Source organism: Mangifera indica, chromosome 17, assembly GCF_011075055.1.
Source record: "Mangifera indica cultivar Alphonso chromosome 17, CATAS_Mindica_2.1, whole genome shotgun sequence".
Taxonomy (NCBI): Eukaryota; Viridiplantae; Streptophyta; class Magnoliopsida; order Sapindales; family Anacardiaceae; genus Mangifera; species Mangifera indica.
This window is the reverse complement of record NC_058153.1, coordinates 5,252,043-5,275,385: the sequence shown is the minus strand read 5'-3', so window position 1 is coordinate 5,275,385 and position 23,343 is coordinate 5,252,043. Positions and strand designations below refer to the sequence as shown.

The following is a 23,343-nucleotide window of genomic DNA, read 5'->3' as shown; positions in this document are numbered from 1 at the left end:
TCAGATTATAAACTAATTCATAGTTTAATCCGTTAAATCAGTTACTCTAATTTTAAAAACATTGTTAGTAAATTATAAAATGCGGCTGATTTTTTAAGGTTGATTCAGAAATTAATTAACATGTGTTAAATATCAATAAGACTTGGTCTTTAGTTAATAGTGTTTTAGTTGGAATGAGTTCATAATTTTTCTACATGTCTATTGTATGGTACTATTTTTTTTTTTTTTTTTGGTTAAGTCAAGGCATGTTTGTGATTGTGCCCACTTTTTTCTCATTCTGTTTTTGATAATTTTTAGTCTATGTAATGTCTATTTAAAGGTTGATTTTGTTCGTGAATAATATTCAAGTCTTTGAGTTCAGTTCCACAAAAGATAATTGTTCTATTCTTGGTTAAAATATGAGTTATTTTCCCAATATTTGTGGTATCAGAGCAAAGTTCTTTCAAATTGGACATAAAAGTCATGACAACTAATGGAAATGATGTGAGTGTATCTCAACCCATGATTCTTGTCTTCAAAGGAGAATGTCATGAGTTTTGGAGCATCAAGATGAAGACGTTGTTTAAGTCTCAGGATCTTTGGGACCTGGTTGAGAATGGATATACTGATCCAGATGAAGAGACCAGACTGAAAGAGAATAACAAGAAAGACTCCAAGGCATTATTTTTTATTCAGCAAGCGATTCATGAGATTGTTTTCTCCAAAATTGTTGCACCAACTATAGCAAAAGAAGCTTGGACAATACTATAGAAGGTGTCCCAAGGGTCTTCGAAGGTAATCACTGTAAAGCTTCAATCTTTTCGATGTGATTTTGAGGCTTTACAAATGAAAAGTGGGGAATCAGTACATCATTTGGATCGTATGTGACTCTAAAAATATTCTTACGTCCCACTACACTCATATCATCTCTTTGTGTTACCAAGGACTGGTAATTATAAGCTCTAATGAAAAATATCTTGTTTCCAATCAGGACATGACAAAGCATTAATGAAAATATTTAAGGTTGTTTTTATCTAGCTAACATAGAATCAATATTTGTTTGACTGTAAGTTGGATAGTGTTAGATGGTTCAAGAGTTTGGAAAGAATTTTGAAAAGGAAGTTGAACAACCAATTTTGCATCTAGATAGGAAGTAGAGGACTCAACTTGCTAAGGTGAATGTATAAGAGTATCAGACGTATAAGTGACGAACTTATCAATAAATGATGTAGGGTTAGGTGTAGGTGTTTGTAAGATAAGAATAGATGCATTTAAGTCGATATCATTTTGTTCTTGATATGTGAATTCTTATTGACTAGAGATAGATGAGTGTTTCATAGAAATAGAGAGAAAATGTAACATAAGGATATAATTATCCTTCGCTACGATGTATTATCATTATGAACTTAAAGATTTAAAAGTGAGAGCATTAAAAAAAAAAAGGGAAATTCTAACTCATTAAGCTTCACACTTTGAGTAACGTAAATTCTTTCACTTAAGTTTGCCTTTATAAAAAAGACTATAACCAAGACAAATATTTCTCAGTATGAAAACTAAATTTACTTCTATTATAAGAACTAAGATAAGGAAATGTTGCACACCCAGATACATTTAGACTTGAGCAGCTTGGCTTTTATGAGTTATCAATTATCATTCTAGCCTTTGGGCTTGATGATTTAAGCTGTCTTGCCAATTGTAATAAGATGATGAGCTATTACAAGATGACAGTAAACTTATAGTTACCCTGCAAATATAATATTGGAGTATTCCTAATATAAATTTGAATATAGAGATTTATTTCTATTTTCATTGCACAAAAATAAAATTATATAATTCTGATCTGATAGAAGATATTCTTGTGATTTTTAGGTGATGAACTTTCTATTAATATTCTAACGTAATCTACGGTAGATGGTACATTTAGTCACCATCTCAAATGAAAAGCTTATTAATGAATAATTACCTTTTGTGTTGTTGGGTCAAGAAGAGTGTTTTGGGACAACAATGATAAACTAATTAACGATATATAGTTAAGTCTTCTGTTGATTAAATTAACAACTATGCAGGGCTAATTATCATCCATGCATTACAGTTAGGGTAAAATAATTGTTTCAATTTATTGATATATAAATATATAGTTTCAATAGATGAAGATTGATTCTGAACTTGAGTTCGAATCAAAATATCTATTGTATTTGTGAAATCTTAAAAAAAAATAATTTATTTAAAAATAATAATAATAATAATAAAAGGCCTGAAGATATCCACATCAGAGAGGTGATCGACCTTTGGGACAATCAGTACAGGAAACAGGCACATGTACAACGTCACCCAGCTTGGAGTATTCTGGTGAATGGAATTATAATTTATATAGGACGGCAATAATTGTCTCGTTCTGAAACTAAAGAAAAACAACAAATATTGTGAGTTCATGTTTGAAAATGGAACACTTTTCTGCTAACCTTTCTTGCCATCAACCATTTTTCCTGAAACATCTGCCCCTCCTGGATAATTATGGGTTGTTGAATCATACACTAAGATTGGCTTTCTCTTCCATCTGTCTTAATTACCCCCTTCTTCGATTATTCATCTTTTAACTGATTCAGTTTTAACCTTTTCCTGTTTATAGAAAACAATCTCCTTCAGATATGGTTGCTTCCATGTTTCATTGTTTCTAAACCAACATTTGCACGATCGTGCAGAATCTAACAGATATAACGAAATCCACATTTTTTGGTGCAACAGAAACATCAGGCTTAAGATTTTCTACATGCAGCTGTGACTTCAGAAAAGTACCATTCATCTCATCTTGCATACGAAAATAAAATAACTATTGTAATAAAGATTAGAAATTTTAAAAAGATGCGTAAGGCCTTCCGCAAGATAATTTAGCTGATTTATTTTACATCAATTGAAGTTGTCTTTACATCCCAAAAAATCAGTTATATCGGAAACAAACAGAGAGAAAGACTAAACTTTAACAGTTTCAAGTGCTACCAGTCCTTTCTGATAGCACTCGTAGTTGATAGCGCCATAATCCTTCACATTTCGATATATCCTTGGTCTTTGCTCATCTATCAAATCCTCCACCGGTCCTATCTCTCTTTCCGGCTCGGGTTCAATGAACAAGGCTAAAGACATCCTCAACCTTTCTGTGTTTGTCACCACCCTGTGCATTGGGCTCTTGTATATTCCATTAGTCATTATCTGCACAAGTTCATTCATACCAATTAGAAAATGAAATTGCATACAGCTATCCAGTGCAGAAAAAGAAGATAAAAAGATAGAATGATATATTAATTACTGTCTTATATGTACTAAATATCAAAGCGCACACACAAATATGTCACTTGCAAATATATTAGCACATTTGATCACTGAGATTGAGAAAGTATGCAAATATACCTGCATTTGATCACCAAGATTGACAAGAAGAGCATTAGATATGACAGGAACTCTATACCATTTACCATTGATGCAAACTTGAAGACCTTCGACATCTTTATCTTGGAGGAGAATTGTAATTCCCGATCTATCCGTATGGGGTTTGACCCCAAGAACCAAATCGGGTCTGGAACATGGCGGATAGAAGTTAAACCGTGCTTTCGTTTGAGCTCTTGCTCCAAACTGATTAGAGAAACTTTCTTCATCTACATTCAGTGACTTTGCGATAGCCTTGAACAGAACCTCTGTTACTGTCTTTATCTTCATTGCATATTCATCAAGGATCTCACTGAGCAACAATCAAATTCACTAATCAATGCAAGAGCAACATTTCCCACAATTTATAAACAAAAATTCATTCCCATTTGTTACCACTGATTGGACATTTATCCCCTCAATCTTTTATGCAGCACCTGACCATTATTAAGATGTTGTTCTCGGATTTGTCTCTTACCCACCTCATGGTTTCATTATTGGAAATCTTTTGATTCATTTTCAATAATAAAATCAGGTTTGAATTAAGGGGAATGCATTCTGAGCACCACTATACGAAGTTTGTAGGAGACAAATCCAAGAACAGTGTTTGACTATGGTCAGAGTTACCTTCATAAGCTATGTTCTTAGATGCATAAGCTATGATTATTGAAAACGTTCGTAAGTTTGCACTGAATTAATGATGTGCGATACCTAAATTGAGATGGGTTTTGAGGCCAAAGATTGAGCCTTCGTTTATCTTCAGGAAATACAGTTAGAGACAAGCGCTGAGACCAATCAAGAACTTGTTTTTGAGAGACAACCCTGTCACTTCCATACCCTTCTGATTCATTAACAGCTCGACCATAAAAAAGCTTCTCTTCCTCCGGAAAAGCAAAAAATTGTGTTGCAACTTCACGTACTTTGTCAAGAAATGATTCCGAAATCCCATGCCCAATTGCCTGCAACCCATATTGTCTCTTTTTTCTTTAAAAATGATCAAAACACCAATCCAAATCAAAACAAACATTTAAAAACATGTAAATTTAAAACAAGTCCCATATGCAGAGAAAGTCAACTCTCATCGGGGTAACATAAAACTAATGAAAGCAACAATGGAAACTGAAAAAATTAAACCTGGAAGCAACCAGAGGAGCTAAGAGATGATCTGAGATTTTCTAGTTGAAGTTGTGCTTCTGGAGAGGAAGAGTTGGAGAAGTGAGAGATGTCAATGACTGGAAATGGACCTAAAGGTGGAGAAGTATCAATAGACCCAAATTGGAATTCTTTAACAATGAATTCTGAAGGTGGTTGATCGCCATTTATGGACATTATTTCAACATTCTTTGACACTGAAATGGGTTCAGCTTGTTGGACGGACATTTTGGACAGACGGGTGATTCACCGAGCTGAAGTGAGGGCTCACGATTTTATCGAATGAAGCTGGCTGTAGATTGATGAGAAGACAAAAGAGAAAGTGACTGATTACGTAAACCTCTTAGTTATTACAAAATAATTAAATGGAATTTCATTTGGAAAATCACGTTTATATTTTTACTCCAAAATAGGTGCTAACTGCCTTAAGTCAGGAGGTCTAAGTCCTACAGAGTTTATTTATCTCGCAACTAAATTGAATCAATTTTTAAATTTAAAACCAAACAAAAATAATTAACAGTTTAAATATCGATTTAAGAATATAAAAAAAATCAATTCATTAGTTTAGTTATCGATTTGTTTATTTTTTTTAAATCAGTTAATTGAACCAAATTGGTTTTAACAAAATTAAATAATAAATTAATAGAATATTAAACCTATATTAAAAAAATTAGAAAAAATAATAAAATGGGATAATCCTTCGAAATTTAATTTAAAACCAATCAACCGAAAATTCAATTTATTTAATTAGTATTTTTAATTTAATTCAAAATTAATTAATCTTTAGATCAGTTTATGAGTTTTTCCAAACTAAAAATTCTATTTAGTTTGAAGTATTATGAAACCAGTTTGATTTAATGGGTTTAAAATACCTCCATCCGATGTATTACTGATTGTAACAATTATCAACAAAAACACATACTTAGGTAAAATATAATTTTCTAAGATTAGTCGAATATCAAAATAATTGAAATTTTAGTTTTTTAATGAGAAATCATCTCTAATTATTATTTTTATTATAATTTAAAGCAAAGAAGAAAGATCTAATTATAAAAAAGTCTCCCTTGATAATAAAAAGGTAATTAGGTATTTTATTGTGGGCGAAAACGACAATGGGTTAATTGCATCCAGGGCACAATGTTGGGTTAGGAAAATGAAATCCTGCAAATCAATGGTTGCCGAATGGCAAAAATACTAAATTAATTGGGGCAAGCTCTCCATATTTCCGACAGGTATCCTGGTATTATAAGCAATGTATCATTCATCTAATGACCTTTCTTGGTTGGCTGGTTATGGATGTTGATCTGCGCTGGTAATTTGATTGCCAAAAGCTTCATATTAAAAAAATAAGAAAGAATTGTGAAAGCTGCAAAAAGAAAAAAAGGGGGTAATTAATAAAAATAGCTATTTTTTAGAATTTGTGTATGAAATTAATTAACACTCTACGAGTTATGCGAATATAGTTAAACATTAAGTCTTATTTTATCGTTAACTTTGTAACACTTACGAAAACCCTAACACTTTTCGTGGCCTAATTATCACATCTAACAAGTTTATTAACAACTTCTTCTTAAAAATTTATAAAATTAATCAAGAAATTTCATAAAATATTAGGTTTATGAATGTGCATTTGTTTTTTTTTTTTTAATTAATGACTGATAAGTTTTAAGGAAAAATATTGTTGAAATCATATTATCAAATCATTTGGGAAAGCTAGATATGATATGTTTTAATAGACGAATTTCTATCTATTAAACTATAGCATAATTTTGTTTTGTTTTATAAAATTAGGGTTGTTATGCTGTTTTTATATTTTAGGGATTTTAATGATATTTTATGGATATGGTTCTATATGATATTTTATAGATAGGTGTTGTTTGATAGTTTCCATTATCAGGGTAAAATGAAATTATTCACCTAGAGTTTTTCCCTTTTTTCAACGTTTCTTCCTAATTAATTCTCATATATTTAATTTCTTAATGCAAGATTTTACAAAATGTATGATGTTATTAGAGATGGCGATAGTGTAGGACAGACTCAAAATTTTGATTTCACATCCCTGTCTTGTTTTCACCATGAGGATAACTAGAAATTCTTGGCCTCGTCTCAAATAGGAAATATGAATATCTTTCCTTACCCGTCTCATCAACCATCCCCCGACATACCATCGCAAAATGGTGGCAAGCCAATGATGATGAGCCTACAGATTAAAATCAAGGAACCAAAGGAGATGGGGGATGTTGTGTTGGCCCATTTTGACAATGACTTACCAAACAACAACAAATTGGTAGTATTTAAAAAAGTTGTCATTGATCATAACACTTATAAATATATCTTAAGAGTATTTCGGTCATTTTGAATATCTAAGTATTAATGAATAGTTATTTATGAAAGTCAAACATTTATTAAATGTCTATCAAACACGTGCATGTAAAAGAGATGACCATTTATAAGCAAAGTTATTGGATAATCGTGATTGCAAAAAAAAAAAAAGGAAACACGATTCAAGTAGGATAAATTGTTATGAATGCCGGTGCATAAAGGAAACACTACCATTTCTTGTGGTTGAATTTGAAAATCCATATAAAAGGGATCAAGTTTCAAGCGTGAAAAATTTTATACACCCTTTATATACATCTATAGAAACATTTAGAGAGTATTTGAGGGTCGAATTGAAGCTTCTTGAAGGATCATTGGCTGGAATTTATAGCTTGAAGAAATGCTTGACGTTAGGGGATTGGTAAGCAGGAGTTATCATCCCGTTTCAATTGGACATTCATTAATATTTGCAGGTTGTATTATGTCTCTTGTATTCTAGAATTAGATCTATTGTCAATAAATTGTTCTAGTTAGAATATTGACATGAATACAAGTATTACTGGCGTGAATTTATGATGAAAAGATAATGATATTAGCATATTGTACATAATAAGTTATCGATATCACCTACAAAATAAACAAAAAAAAAATCTACCATGATGAATTTTCTGGATATATGAGCATGCAATTTATATTAACTGGACCTAGGTACGTAAAGACTTATATTTAATGCAATAAGGCATAGAAACAATATCCCGGAACATGTAACTTTGAATTACAGACGCAATCGAATGCTTGTTTATGATGGAGATCGGTCGTTCACTTGCAAGGTAGAAGATGATGAGTAATGTACTGTTGATGGGATGATAGATAGATAGATAGTGACGTGATGTAAGACATATAAATGGGCATTAGCCTTGATCCTTTTGAAATAAAGTGATAGAATAAGAGATGATGGCTTAAGTTATGCGAACCAAGGCAAGTATTATGAAATAAGCAAACTAAGAGTTAGAATTATGTTGAGGAAATTGTAGAATGTGTGAATACGGCTAAGTATGAAAGTAATAAGCCTTTGGTTGTGTGATTCATGGCATGAGGTTAAGAAACAAGAGTTAATGTTGTGTGATTTCTTACATGAAAAGATTGAGTGTATGCTAATATCCAATAGCTTATGATCAATGATTAACTACAGTTACAATGACTAAAAACGTCTCCTATCTACTAATCATCTAAGTGTGTGTATACGTCTCTTACTTAAAGACAAAGAAAAAACTCCACAAGATGGTACATCTTTTCAAAACATCGAGAGAAAAAACATTGTTTACCACTGAATAAGAAACACGTAATTAATATATTTATTTTGTTTTAATCCAATTAAAATATAAATAGATCTTATATTTGAATCAGAAATACTCATATACATTTATTTGAATGTAACTTCTTCTCTTCATGAATAATCAATAAAGAGAAAAGGACTAGTCACAAGAGAGAGGTCAAAAGTCACATACACAAAAAAGATATCTCTCTTAAGAATTGTCCTTAGATAGAGTAGAAAATCCTTACAAAAATTTTTCTATTTTCCTTAGAACCCTTGTCCAAAGTTGAGTCATTCTAGGTATATATTTCATTGTATCAACATCAATCAATAATATACCATGGACAAAGGTTTTTAGTCATAGCACTAAACCACGTTAAAAATGGTTGTGTATCATATTTTTTTTATATTTTCATTTTATCTCATAATGTAGTAGATATCAAAATTATTTAAGTGATCCTTACTAGTGGTATCGTAGTTTCTCTTATACAACACTCTAAATTGTGTACACCAATTTGTGACAATAAATCTTATAAGCAAATACACATTAAAAAATACTTTAATTTTATAAATATAACAAATAAATTTTACTTTAGTGTTGGAGAGCCTTTCAACTAGAGATGGCACTGGTCGTATTGGTTTGGCTTTGGCACGACCCATTGTGCCAAAGGTTAAACCGACCAGCTAAAATTATAAAACCTATGACATGACTAAGGCCCCCTTGGTCGTGCCTTTGTGAGCCCTTAACGAGTTGGCTTGCATGCTTTTACAAGTCAGCTCGCTAAATTGTATATATATATTCATTTTTAATTGTTTGGTATAACATCTTTTAAGTTTCTAAAATATTAATTATTAATGTTTCATGAGAACTAAAAGGTATTAAAAATTAATAAAAATTATATAATGAGAAATACAAAATTTATAAACAATCATTAATTCCTATTTGGTTTACAAAAAATATAATATTATTTGTTATTTTATGATAATGTTTTTTGAGTCTCTGACATATTAAATATTGATGTCTCATAGAAACATAAAAAATATTAATAATTAATAAATGTTATATCATGTGAAACACAGAACACATTAATAATTATTAGTGATTTTTTTATTTTATAAATATATAATATTATATTTTTATTTTTATTTTTTAATGTTAAATAGTGCCATGCCAAATTGGACCAGCTCATGAGTCTAATTTCTAGGCCTAAACAAGGCTCGAACAGTTTATAGGTCTAACACGATCCACTATAATAATGGATCATGTTTTTAACACTAGGGGATTTCAGCCAAGCCTTGGGCTAACTAGGATCCCTTAACATGTCTAGTGCTAGCTATAGTGAGAGGGTAAATAAGAAAAAAAAAAAAAAAAAAGTCTTTTTTATTAAACTAATTATGAAGATACCATATATAAATTTTCGCCCTAAAAAAATGTATCCTTAATTATTCCATAGAATTTCAAGCAGTTGCTGGTAGAGACGAAAATGTTACTAACTAAGACTACATAAAGTATGTCCCTTCGTTATGTGAACAAATATGATTGTTAGGCACGAAAGATACATTAGGAGGTTGGCTTTCCGACGTAAATGTGCATACAAGAAAAGGAAATTAATTAGATTAATCATAGTTAACTTAACCTAAACATAATGAACCAACATTTTTAGTGTTATACGTCCATAACAAATATTTTAAATTTTGACGAGAATACCCATTTATAAACAAGCCATGCGTGTGATCTGTGTAGTGGAGCTCTTTTGTTTGGGGGTTTTTATGTTATTTTTCATTTTGGGAGGGGGGCAAATTAATAAACTTCAATTTCAGGTTTCGAAGGGTAGTCTTAAAAAATTTCGTCTATTTCTATTGAATAAAGCTAGTATAACAAAAACTGAGCTATTATTATTTGTTTTCTTACATAATATTGCTTCAAGACATAAAAGAAAGAGACAATAGACATTTGATGATATGAAATTCATTCAAGAACACCACTTTAAGGCACAAATTACTACGTACGACCATTGAGACACTGTGGCCACTAGTTGATTTTGCGAATTGTTGTTACACTTCTTCATTTTAAGGTGGTAAAGGAAAATTCATATGAGGAGTTTTGGTTCAAGATTAATGGTATTAATATTTGATTCATCCCATATAAGTTTGCCCTTATGACCAGTTTATGTTTTAACTGATAATCTAATATTCATTAGTATACTACTTGCCATTGACCACATGGTCTGAGAAACATATTTTGCCGATGAGACCTCAGTTACATACATTGACATAATGCACGTCTTTGAGCAAGAACCATGAGGGCAGGATGAATTTGATGCAATTAAGTTAGTGTTTCCCTAGTATCTTCATTTTGGTTTATTAGAGATTGATAACAAAAAGGCGATCCCGAAGGAGGTTCTCTAATTAGTTGATCATATGGATCGATTTAATGCGTACTCGTGAGAGGTATAATTATGATAGATGACATATCAATTGACCTATGACCATATCGACTAATTAAGTGTGGAGCCCAGCCTGATTAAGAAGATTAGCCCCCCCATGCATTAGGGTTCCCCTGTGCTTTCTAGGTTAGTGTATTGTTTAATCATATTCATTATTATCAACCACAGATTCAAAGGCAACACTGATGACGTGGTACAACACTGCCACCTCCTCAGATAAGCGAAAGGTGCATTGTTGCGGACAAAAGAGTAAAGAGTAATGAGGAGTTTTGTTCAAATGGATGTCCAAGGAGGTCAGTAAACCACTAACATTAATTTGTTATTACTTTTAGCACAATATAGATCAACTAAGTTTATTGTTCATTTACGGCACGTTGACTTGGCTTTGGCATTACTATATCAAAACCAACATTCCGACGTGAACAAGGTTCGTCGCTATTGGACAACTATCCATGCTTTTTTTGTGGCCCATCTTCTATTTGTGTATGCAAAGCTCCTTGAGCGCCCGTTGAAGTGTTTGTGGCCCGATTCGTACGCGAAATTGATTGATGTGCGCACTCAGCCGAGTATGCATTTCAAGCCTCAGAGTTTGGTGGCTGAGGTAGTGATTAAAAAATAATGCTTTAGTTTAAGTACATTTTAAATGAATTTCTGACCATTCATTGAAACACTCTTATGTTTGTAGTTTTTGACCGTTTTAAACTTCGAAAACAAGCATTAGGCGTGCCAGGCTAGAGAGCATTTCTTCTTTCCCCCGGGGTGCGACATTGTGGACCTTCATGCTTGAACGATCATAGTGTATAACTCATCAGAGAGCTACACCGCTAGCACAGAGATATTTGAAAGAGGATGTTTAAGTACATGAGGATGGTTCTATATATGTCATATTGGGTAGACTTAAAATGTACACCCCATGATGACCTCTTGGTGTTGCATCTGGTGGTGGATGTGCCTTGGTAACCAACAAGATCAGGGGATTGTGGCATGTACATGATGCACTTAATTGAATGTCTCGCATTAAATAGGAGTTCAGACTTTCGGGACATGGACATAGGACGCATCTGCACGAGATTGGTCACACAGATATTTCAGGACGACATTGATTGATGTGTGCGTGTGTGTTTGTACATTTATATGTATATGTTTATGTTCTATTTGTTTATAGCTTGTGCATACCATCTGCATTTCTCATGGAGACATTTGACCTCTCAACAAGATTTCATCAACTTACAAACTCTGTACTAGTGTGCATTCTTAATTGCATGCCGTCAGAATGCATCTTGCAGATAGTCTTTATTTGAGAAATGTCATTCACTTTAAAACATGTTCCATCACTCTATACTCCTTGCACATTAGATGTGGACTACTAGTCCGAAAAAAAAGGTAATCAATGAAATGCACTGTTTAGAATATTCTTGACATCACATTGTGCATTATTATGCACCGTATTTGAATAATGGAAACTACTTATACCTGTTGTACCATAATTAACATGTTTCTTCTCTTCGAACTCCAATTTCTCAATAGAAATATCATCCATTTCATCCTCATGATTAAAAAAACCTCAATTCAAAACATTTTCTTCATTGCCACTTTGCCATTTCTCTACAGTATCCAATATGTCAATATCATACAACTCTATCTAGTTGTCATCATCAAATTCTTGTTCGGGATTGAAGTCGACATTTTGAACCCCTGCTAAACCATTATCTTCCTCTTTGACATAATCATGTGTCTCCACCCCTTGGAAACTATCATCGTGTTGTACATCATGATGTGGCTGGCGAACATCGAAGTTTATGGTTTCTCTCGAATGGATGGAAAGGCCACTTAAACAATAACATCTTGATCATTTACAATGTTCATTGGTGTGTTATTGCTAAGACTTCATGGTTTTATGCTCATTTTGCTCCCGGTCCATATAGAGAAGATTATTGAACAATTGGATTTAACCTTTGAATGCCCTCCAACATATTTCATATGGTCATTATTTCCTTTTATCTATTCCCCTGCTTAATAAACCAATGTATAACTCGTCATTTCAATCAATTCTACAAATAAAAATATTCAAAACTAAATTTACAAGAAAAATTCAAAACATTCGATGTATTGATTACACCCATTCCAAAATTATCCTACATAACGTAACTAATCAAAAAAAACTTCACAACAGTCCTAATAAAAATATTATCATTATAAAAGTGCCTATTTGCATCACACATATGTAAGACATATTTCGACCTTATTGCAAATCTCTATTTGCAATGACCAGAGTTGGTTAGTTCAGACTATAAAGAGAGTTAACTAACAATAAGTTTCAAATAATTTAAGAAGTACGTAATTTTGATAATCAAAGGAATAACAACAATCCATGCAGCGGGAACAAAGAGAGCAGAAGTTTTGTAGAAGCAAATTTTTACAAGCACTGACAGGAAAAGGAGACAGAAAATATACATTAATTTCTACTATACATCAATGTTGTATTAGAAATTCTCGAATAAGTGTTGTCTAAGTCTAAGGCTCAGTTAAATCTGTCAACTGGCTCGTATTGCATGAGGTCGGATGTGACCTTGGCGCAGAGTGCAACCATGGCCACTGCTGTGTCCATGGTGGTGGTTATATATACTAATTTAGTGTGTTTCAACCTTCTTTCCAACCTCACACAACCGATTAAGTTCCGGTACTATAACTGTCCCAAGGTCAGGCCTGTCCTTCTTCCTCAGCTCTGCACAACTTATAGCCAATTTTGCAAAACTTAGAGCCTCTTCAATAGGCCAATCAGGCACTTCATGATCGAGCATCTCTTTAAAAGTTCCTTTCTCAATGGCTCTCCCAACATGATGAGCTATACCCATTGGAGGCTTCGCCGTAATAATTTGAAGCAGCATTATCCCCAGTGAATATATATCTGATCTAGTAGTCAACATTCCGGTCTGTTGATACTCCGGATCTATGTAACAGAATGTTCCAGCAGCTGAAGTCATGTGATATTGTGTGACACTATCAGCAACCGCAGGTGGAACTAGCCTTGCAAGCCCAACATCACTAATTTTGCTTACATAATTTCTGTCTAAGAGGATGTTAGCTGGCTTCAGGTCCCTATGCACAAGCGGCTCTGGCTTTGCTTGGTGAAGAAAGAGAAGGGCAGTGGCAATCTCCGCTGCAATTTTGAACCTTTTTCTCCATGAAAGTGGAGGGCTGTTTCCTCTTCGCAACAATCGATCTTCTAAGCTCCCATTGTGCATATATTCATATACCAAACATCCATACTCAGGACAGGCCCCAAGGAGGAGTACCATGTTTGGATGTCTAATGCAACTTAGGACCTCAACCTGACAAGATAAAAAATTGGAAAATGTAACTTCAAACTGAAATTAGATGGCTTCAAGAAAATGAAAATTGCAGCTTACTTCTTGTTGAAATTGCTTTTTCCCTTGAGCAGCATCAGGTCTTAAAACTTTGATGGCAACTGCGGTGTGATCTAGTTTGCCTTTATACACAGGTCCATATCCGCCTTCACCGATTTTCATATTGTCTGCGAAATTACATGTAGCTTCCTCGATCTCTTCGATGCTGTATCTTCGGTACCTGCTGTCATTATGCGCCAAAGCAGTCAGAGCGCGGTTCTTCTCTTCAGCTTCTCTCTGAGCTTTCCTTTCTGCATGTCTTCTTCTCTGTGCTTCCATCTCTGCTAGCTTCTGCGCCTTCTCGGCTGCTTCAATTGCAGCTTGGCACTTGGCTTTCTCCATCTCTGCAACCACAAGGGCTGCTTCTTCAGCTAGCCTAGCCTCCTCGTATTTCTGAGCCTCCTCTAGTTTCCATTGATGAAGCTCTTGAGCCTGTACATGAATAGTTAATTGTACATGCCAGATCAAGAATGAGTAACTTCAACTAATCTCCAAAAACTTTCCATTGTTTTGAACTTTCTATTTTCAGATTCAATCAAACAGTTGGTAAGCAATTACCTTCTGTTTAGCATTGAGTGCTTCTTTGCAAGCTGAGCTATACAATTCCATGGTCTGTTTGAGTTCCAGCTTTAGTCTTCTCATCTCCGCCTCGAGGTCTCGCTGCAAGTAAAAGTAAGGATCATAAAAGTCCTATAAATAAACCCCCTTTTTTTTAACAGGAATTGGGTACTTACTGAACTTGCAGGATTTGCAGGGCTAAGATTGACATTTGAGAAATCAAGATTATGAGCTGACATATCCATGGATCCCGCAGGCCCTGAATATTCTGAATTGTCGGAGAAAGAATCACGGGTCGTTGAACTCCTTGATCCACGAGGAGGATAATCAATACTTTCCAGTGACATATTTGTTGGAGAACTTCTATGTTTCTCCCTTGATACTCCTCTCATTAGTTCGTTGTTTTTATCCCATGAAGCCCTATACATTCCCTTCACTGCTTGTCCCCTGCTTCAATAAAATATCAAAACAAGCACATTGATTCAACTAACTTAAAATATAACCTACCAATAATAGCTAACCACCTGTTGCTATCATCCGCATCACGGTCGGATGGAAACGGAGGTGGAATTCCGGGGGACGGTTGCCTTGGAGGGGCCGGAGTATTAGCAGCCGGCCGCTGAGCTGTCCGCACTGAGATTATCTTCCCTTTGGAAATTACATACACGGAACAGAAATCCGGAGCGGATTTCATCAAACTAGCTGTTACATCATAACTTTTGAACTTCCTGTAACATTCATAACAAATTAGAAACAAGAAAATGAAAATAAAATTTTGAGTGTGTTAATTAGAGACAACCTGGCGAGAGCATTCCTTGTTGATGCCCCAACAACAATGTTGTTGAGTACATTCTTGGAGACAAAATCCAGGATTGCTTTAGGAACATCATGATCTTCAAGAACAACCTCTTTTAATAGAACCTGAATTAGCAATCAACCAGCATTAGGCAAGGTTTTTTATAATTGTAACTCTCGCGTCACTCTCAAAATGTAATCTTTGGGTTTGCATTTTTTTTTTTTTTTAACCAAGGAAAGTTGTACATCTTGGTTGAATAGATAAACCCTAAATACAGTAATCAAACTCATAACTTTTATACTGAATAAATAAGAATTTTAAGCAGCTCCCTTTATTAAACTCAGACCTCCCTCGGGAATGGTCATACTCTACCAGTTTTGTTAATCCTGAAGTCCCGTTTGCCTTCTTACCAACCATCAAACAGTTTCTATGCCAATAATAAAGTCATAGTTCAAGGTGGTTAAAAGACAAATTCAAGACAACATTTTTGACAATGGATCGAGAGTTACAATAATGATATAAGTTTTCTGATGAGATAAATTAGGTACCCCTTTTCTGGCACAATAACCACGGAATGGAGTGAAAAGCTGATGCATTTCAGCATCAGAATCAACATCAGTAGTGCCATTGGAATTCTCTGCAAAAGTCTCAAACAAGAACAATTAGAATGAGAAAAACTTACAGTGCATATTGTAATGAGACAATTAACAACCAATAAGAAAATAAATGAGAAAGGGTACCTACGATGTTGATGCTGATGTTGATGATTATGATGACCGTGCTTGTGCTTAACATGGATCAAGACGATAAGTGGGTTGCTTATAACAAGATGATCAATGGCCCATCGAACGGCATGGGGGCTGTTCTTGTCTTTGTCAATGGCGACGGCTGTGGAGTTGGGGGGTATGCTATCATCGTACGCCACGGGTTGAGGATTAACCATAGCTCAATGTGATCAAAACTCGAAATTGTCGCGTTGGTAGCATAAAAATTTCAAGTTTCAATGGAAGTAACAGAAAGGAGAGACTATTATAAAGAAAGCTTTAAAATCGGAGGCAGCTCGAGGTTGGCCATGCATAATTCTTGTACATATTTAATTGGTTAAACTTGTTTTAGGCATTTGACCTGGTCGTCCATTTTCATCCACTTTTGACAGTTTTCCCTTCTGTTAACTAAGTTGAGGAGGGATGATGAGATTTAATAACTAATTATTCATGGATTATGATAAAAATATTAAATTAAAATTTCTCTATCTAATGCTTTCTCATTTTTGCTTTCTAGCTATTACTTCATTTTTCTACCAATTAAAGATGGTGTTGTTATATAGTATTTACTTGCCAGTAGATTGTAGAATATCATCTTGAGAAACATCTATTCGAGGAAACATATCCAAATAAATATAAAAAATGACCACTTTCAAAACTAGTAATTTAAAAGCATCTCTTCTCCGATTAACAACAAGGGATGCCGGCAGATTCTCCAACCCATGACAACGAGAAAACATTATATAGCAAGAAATTACTTCAAAATCTTCCACAAGGGTTTCTTTGTTCTTTTAGGTGACAGGAGACAAAGTTATTTCTTTTTCCTCAATTGAGATATTTTTGTAATTGTAAATATTTCATTTTAGTTCAATTTGAATATATAAGAATAAATCTATGAAATCATGTTTGAATTAGGAATTCTTTAATAATCCTAATTTGAATGTAACTTCTTATTAGATCTTAATATAAAGGATCAAAATGATATATATAGTCTCATAAACACACATGAAGAAAGATAGACTTTGTTCATTGTAAACTTCCCCTACAAGGATATACATCAACTAATAGCTACACTATAGACATAAGAAATTTGACCATCAAGACAAACCATATTAAAAATCTTATGTCTTGTTTATTTATTTCATTCATATCTCATTATAGCAAACATTATGTCTTATCAGATCTTTATCGTTGTTATTATAACTTAACTTACGCAAAACTCTAAATTGGGTACTTTGATTAGTGATGAGATATCTCATCAATAGGTGTTGAAGGGTCAAACTCCTCCTTAATTAAATTTACAGAAGCAAAACTAAAGAGACAATCATTTGATGCATAACGGTTAGTTATATCTCGTCACTAATTAAGTCCATGACACAATGCAAGTAGATGACCTTTTATGCAGAGTACAAAATGATGAACTCTTGACAGTTATAGTTGTTTCCCATGATTTTCTCAACATGTGTTTTTCATTTTCTACCATTATGGGATTCATCAATTTTCCTTAATAAATGGATTTGTCCATATTCATAGCATAAAGATCATAGCATTCAATTATGCAATAAAAATGTAACTTTTCTTTCTATCCCATAAATGAAGGATTGTACAGAGGCTTGGGGATGACATTTTTAATATTAATATTATTATGTTGTCATATTGTAAACTCAAACATTAATAACGTAATGGTAGACGTAAGTAGTAGGTTGAACTATCTTAAAATGTGACTTTGTTAATTGTAATTTCTTTTATTCTCAATCCCTTGCACTAAATCGCAGTCATGATTTGATGTACTTTTCATTGATGCAATTTTTAATATCAATAATTTGACATTAGAATGTGGGTCATCATTAAAAAAAACTTTATTTTTTTGGTAGAAAATCTCCTTGTTTGCCACAAGCCTCTTTTTGCTTGCTTATGGAAGAAGGATTAAGAAAACCTTTAGTAACCAAGTTATTGAAGAGCACAATCTTTGTCGCAATGTTAATCCTCTATGACAACTTGATCATATCAATGAGATCTAACTTGATTTGGTAGTTGGAGATTAGTTGACTGCACTTAACAAATAGGTGAAACTTAAAGATATCATTGCTGGCCTATAACCAATGTCCTCACCATTTTAATCCAATAACTAGATATTGATGCCCTAACAACAACATAAGGCCTCTAGTCACCTCATGATCAATAGTCATCACGAGAGCCCAAGCCTTTCTCATGTTCACTCCATGTCTTTGCCAATAGAGACAGTGGTAAGGTACCTTCAGACCTAGGGGTTTATACCCTCTTTGGTATACAAATGAAACTTATGCAAAGAAACTACCATTCCATATCACAATGCGAATGCACAATGTGAAAGCCCTAACTTGTGTGATAATAGTGTCGACCCATAACATGTAACTCTTTATTAATGCCATGATAAGGCTAATCAACAACGTGAAGAACACAAGTCAAGTCTGAGTGGTGTCAACCCTAGACCTGAAGAATATAACTCATCTTACAGCAACATAAATCATCAACCTAAATATTGTAACTTATCTCATGACATTGTTAATCAACAACGTGTAAAACATAACTCACCCCAACAAGGAGGCAACCCATGACATGTAAACATTAACTCATTCCATGAAAACATCGACCCTTGCCATGTAAAGGCTAACTTTTGTAATAAGGGTACCATCTACTCACGCCACCTTACGATGGGTCAAAGACTATCTTTCATATATCCTAAAGATACAATCTTTGTAATAACTTAATGAGCCTTTCCAAAAAAGATGGCTAAGGACCTCCCGCTATAAGGGCTTAAGCAAGCCCTTGACAAACAGGTCAACTAAGAGGATGAACCAGATCTAGAGTTGGAGAATCCTCATTCTCATACGCCATATGCCATTACCAAGCAATTTCAAGGCACTATCAATGGCTACATTTGATTGAATTGGTGATCCACATGATAGCTTTGATGCCTTTAATAACCTTATGGAGCTCCATTAGGTTTTTGAGTTGAATGGATGTCATTGCCTAGTAGTTACTTTCATTAGAAGAGCAAAAGGTTAAGTTGTATTACGGATTCATCATATCAAGTAGTGCAGTGGAAGAAAAATTCAAAAATTTTAACATAAGATATTAATTAACAGTTTTACAAGATTAGTTTATGATTCATATTATGTATATTTTACAACATAAAACAACCATAGGATGTTTAGATTGACTTACTCACGTCGAGGCTTTTTTGTCTTTAACACAGATATGGTAAGTGTCTCACCCTTCAGTCTAATGGAGTATGGCACTAAGGTGATCCAAATTTAGCTCATAGACAAAAAGAGGTTATAGAAATGGTCAGGTCATCACTAGAAGACCTAATGGATGAAATGTGGAAAAAGTGTTTGCAAAATAGTTTGTTTATGCACCTACTGGTTTAAAAAAAAAAAGAATTTCAAAAGGACAATCACTAGTTATAGGTGTGATATAGTTGGCATAGTAGTATGACACATCATTTGAACGATCGTTACTTATTCATGCAAATCTATTTCAAATCCACAAATGATATTCGAGATATTCAATATCACATTAGATAAGGTCAATTAGAGATAAGAAAAGGTCGTTCATTCGACATGAACACCCATTCATCTAACATGGCACTTACCTAATATATAAATCCATTTTATCCAATTCTAATAAAGTCAGTTATCCACTATGTCATTCTAACTCCTTCATTTTTGGGTTATTTTTGTTTGGTCTCTGAAGTTGATGAAGTCACATTTAAGTCTAATAATTAATCTTATAAAGTTTAAAACCAATGTCTTGGATTCCCGAAATGATTCACTATGTATAACCAAAAGCCTCAAGATATCGTGATCTGGCTCTTTAATGTATGACCTTTAGGCTCTCTGTCATGTTGGTAGTAAGCAGAATTATAAAGAATCTAAAATCTATCTGCCATCTATACAAAAGCCAAGATTAGCCGCAAACAAGGTGGCTATCACCATACAATGCAATCTTTTCATCAATTAATATCTCTTTGAGGTTAAAGGATAGAAGTACTGTCTACCTCAAATAACCATTGACTTGCATTAACTGACTTTTTTAATAATGACAGGATAACATTGGATTGAGTGACAACTCAATCTCATTATAGGCACATATTGAAATGAAATTGGCATTTGTTAATAAGCCTAGTAAAGATATATACTTTTATATTCGAGAGCAATGACTCCTCTATTACTCTACCATAGTTTTCATATATATCTCAATATAGTCAATCACTACTGTTCTAATAATCTTTTTTGAAAAACTATATTGGGTTGATGTCAAATCATATTAATACTTATATAAGACACTCTGGTGACCTCGAATTAAATGATTATATGTATCATCGTTTGTTGTAGACACGTTCTATAGACAGTGGCAGACCCATAAATGATATTTAGGGGAGTCAATGTTACAATAATATAAATATATTTTAAATTAAAATAATTATAAATATTTATATTAATATATATAGTGTGGCTCACAAATATTAACATAAATATTTATTTTGGAAAAGGGTTGATAATGTTACGGAGAAAGGGGTAAGCAAGTAAGAAACACAAATGACTTTCTCTCATATACTTTGTCTCTATTACTTGTTTATAGCGTTAGATTCGAGTCAAACTAAACTTAAGTTTGACTTGATTTGAGGGGAGTTAAACTTAAGCTCAAACTTACCAAACTCCCATTAAAGTTGTTCAAGTTCGACGCACTTGAAAGGAAAAGAGCTTAAGTTGAACCAAGTCAAGCTTTGAGCTCAACACGATACTATAATGAAGCAAAAAATGACTAAAATTATGTTGTTTTGATATGTACTGGTCAAAACGATCATTATTTTAATTTATTCGTATTAATTTTTTCAAGTTTGTGAGCTTAATTAGTCGAACACCCCTTAAACTTGAACTCGAGTTCAAACTAAAAAGTTTTAATTTTCAAACTTGAACTTGAACTAAAGCCCAAATTTATTTTAATCAAGCTTGTTCTGGGTTTGTTCGAGTCAAACTCATTTTCGAGTTTAAACAAACTTAACTCAAATCCAACTACCCTTGTTTACTTATTCAAAAATGGAAAATACACTTGATAGCATAATATATCATAGATATAATATAAGGTGCTAAAATGGTGTGTGAGTGTATATATATAATTGATTTTTTTTAATAAGTTAAGGGGGGTCAAGTGACCCTGCTTGACCCCCGCTCTGTCCACCCCTGTCTATAGAAAATGGGGTTACCATTTATATAAAATCCTCTTAACAAGTTAGTTTGGTAAACATGTCTACTCAATATGCATGCATGTATTGCATATGTTGTACTAGGTTGTTAGCAAACAACTTTGACATGCGAGGTATTGTCACTTCTTTTTTGTAAGGTTATTTAATTTTATGATAATCATAACCATATTATGTCTTAGTTCAAAATAATAGCGAAACTATGGATGTTTTTATAATGGTCATCATATGAGAACATAGTTCTCACACAATCAATGACATGCACTAATTCTTTTATCACAATTCTATCATCCTAAAGGCATTCATTTAAATCCATAAAATAAAACAATTGATGAAGGAATGCAATTTTTATTAATATGAACATGATAGAATTACAAATTAATGCTAATACATTGACTGGATGATCGGCTTTAAAGCATATACTCTAACAATTTTCTATTTGCATTATAGTTAATCAGTCGTCGGTCATATCAGAAAATGTTACATGGCTATCATACTTCTGTTGCGATAGAAGCTCAGTTAGTAAGTCTGTTATATCATCATATATATCAACTTTATAAATCTATAAATGACCACAGTGAACTATTTCTCTAATCAGGTGGAATTGTTTGAAATATTGGTGAGACTGCAACTTCTTTGCTTGAGCTATTGCCCCATTATCTTCGCAATAAAACTCTATTGGGTCGACTATACTAAGAATCACATCATGTTCAGAGATGAAATTCTTTTTCCAAACTGCCTTTTTTGTTGATCAGAAAACTATAATGTTAAAGTCTGCACTTGAGCATGGCTAGGTAGACTTTGTCTATTCCTTAATCTCCAATTGAATTCTTTTCACTTATCTGTAAGCTTCATGCCAATTATATGTGCAAACATTTTACATTTACTGTCGTCTGGAATCGACCTAGGAAAAGATGAAGTTGGAAACAGTGCAAATTTCCTTTTATTTGTGACCTAAAACAAAATTATGATGATGAGTCTAACTATTAGATCATTTATACAACATTTTTTTGAATTGTATCTTCATATGCAGTTGGACTGGTACTGTAATCACTTATTTTTTGGCATGGTTTTACATATTAATTTGGTTCCGTGTCTAGATCCCCTCACTGGACTTAAAAGTTTTTTCGTGAATCATTGTGCAGAATCACATGTCCCGTAAGGATGACACAAAAATGACATGTGCATGATCCTCTTTTAGAAACTTTGTATTTAGTGATCGATTTTGTAACCATTATATCAAGTGAGTCACAAATTTAATTTTAAAATATCTTTAAAAAGGATTTAAGCTCATTATTTTCATGCTTGAAATCCAACTTCATTACCATTTGAACTACCTCTTGAAGCAACCATGGAAAGGTTACTCAAACGCCATTCAAGCCAGCATCCAAGAAACTAGGAAGAAGTTTCATCCAGCCCTGAGTGCGTCTTCAACTGAAAAAGCGAATTGCTTCTCTTTTGGTATGTTGCTTTTCTGCTTTTCCCTCTGTAACTTGATCTTTTATAGGTTTTACATTAGGTAAGGTTGGACAGAGCAGATATGAATTTTCATGTTCCGTATGAAAATGGTTTTAAATGGCATCAAATACTTGGACTGCAGCAGGTCCCAGTCATTCAACCAGTGTGAACAGTTCTGAGATATGGGCTGCTCCATTAACTAAAATTTGAAAACTCTATAAACATTTGACTTATAACTTGCGAAAAAGGGCATCTTTCCCTGTCAGAGACTTTAGACCATTTGAAGGGCCAACGGCACCAGAAAGATTTGACAGGACAGTTGGCTGTCTGTAGAAAATCACATGGGCTGTGTTAATTGTCTAGTTTGACATTGGCCTCAGCTCACCCATCATCGGGATGATTCAGGTAAGTAGCTGTCAATTAATAAAGAATGAAACCCATTTCTAGAATCACACCATCAAAACTATGAATTAAGTTAAT

The 23,343-nt window shown here is 33.4% G+C and overlaps 2 protein-coding genes across 2 annotated transcripts; both read right to left on the bottom strand.

The window, feature by feature from the left end:
• Nucleotides 1-2,895: 2,895 nt before the first annotated feature.
• Nucleotides 2,896-4,875, bottom strand: LOC123201106 (probable 2-oxoglutarate/Fe(II)-dependent dioxygenase). The gene is made up of 4 exons (XM_044616566.1): nt 4,534-4,875; nt 4,111-4,358; nt 3,385-3,712; nt 2,896-3,186 (listed from the first exon to the last, which is right to left on the bottom strand). Exons 1-4 carry the CDS (start codon nt 4,777-4,779, stop codon nt 2,950-2,952), a joined length of 1,059 nt encoding a protein of 352 aa, XP_044472501.1. The 5' UTR covers nt 4,780-4,875; the 3' UTR covers nt 2,896-2,949.
• Nucleotides 4,876-12,973: 8,098 nt separating this feature from the next.
• Nucleotides 12,974-16,485, bottom strand: LOC123200373 (U-box domain-containing protein 35). The gene is made up of 8 exons (XM_044615543.1): nt 16,138-16,485; nt 15,942-16,030; nt 15,397-15,518; nt 15,122-15,325; nt 14,774-15,044; nt 14,598-14,699; nt 14,043-14,471; nt 12,974-13,964 (listed from the first exon to the last, which is right to left on the bottom strand). Exons 1-8 carry the CDS (start codon nt 16,334-16,336, stop codon nt 13,263-13,265), a joined length of 2,118 nt encoding a protein of 705 aa, XP_044471478.1. The 5' UTR covers nt 16,337-16,485; the 3' UTR covers nt 12,974-13,262.
• Nucleotides 16,486-23,343: the final 6,858 nt, after the last annotated feature.

Bases quoted from the DNA above. Each gene is read 5' to 3' on its own strand.
- LOC123201106 (XM_044616566.1), bottom strand. From the start codon at position 4,779: ATGTCCGTCCAACAAGCTGAACCCATTTCAGTGTCAAAGAATGTTGAA. The intron at 4,359-4,533 runs GTTTAATTTTTT...TATGGGTTGCAG, and splicing joins GCTCCTCTGGTTGCTTCCAG to GCAATTGGGCATGGGATTTC. The intron at 3,713-4,110 runs GTATCGCACATC...ATTGTTGCTCAG, and splicing joins CAAAACCCATCTCAATTTAG to TGAGATCCTTGATGAATATG.
- LOC123200373 (XM_044615543.1), bottom strand. From the start codon at position 16,336: ATGGTTAATCCTCAACCCGTGGCGTACGATGATAGCATACCCCCCAAC. The intron at 15,326-15,396 runs GTTGTCTCTAAT...TGAATGTTACAG, and splicing joins ACAAGGAATGCTCTCGCCAG to GAAGTTCAAAAGTTATGATG. The intron at 13,965-14,042 runs GTAAGCTGCAAT...TTATCTTGTCAG, and splicing joins AAAAGCAATTTCAACAAGAA to GTTGAGGTCCTAAGTTGCAT.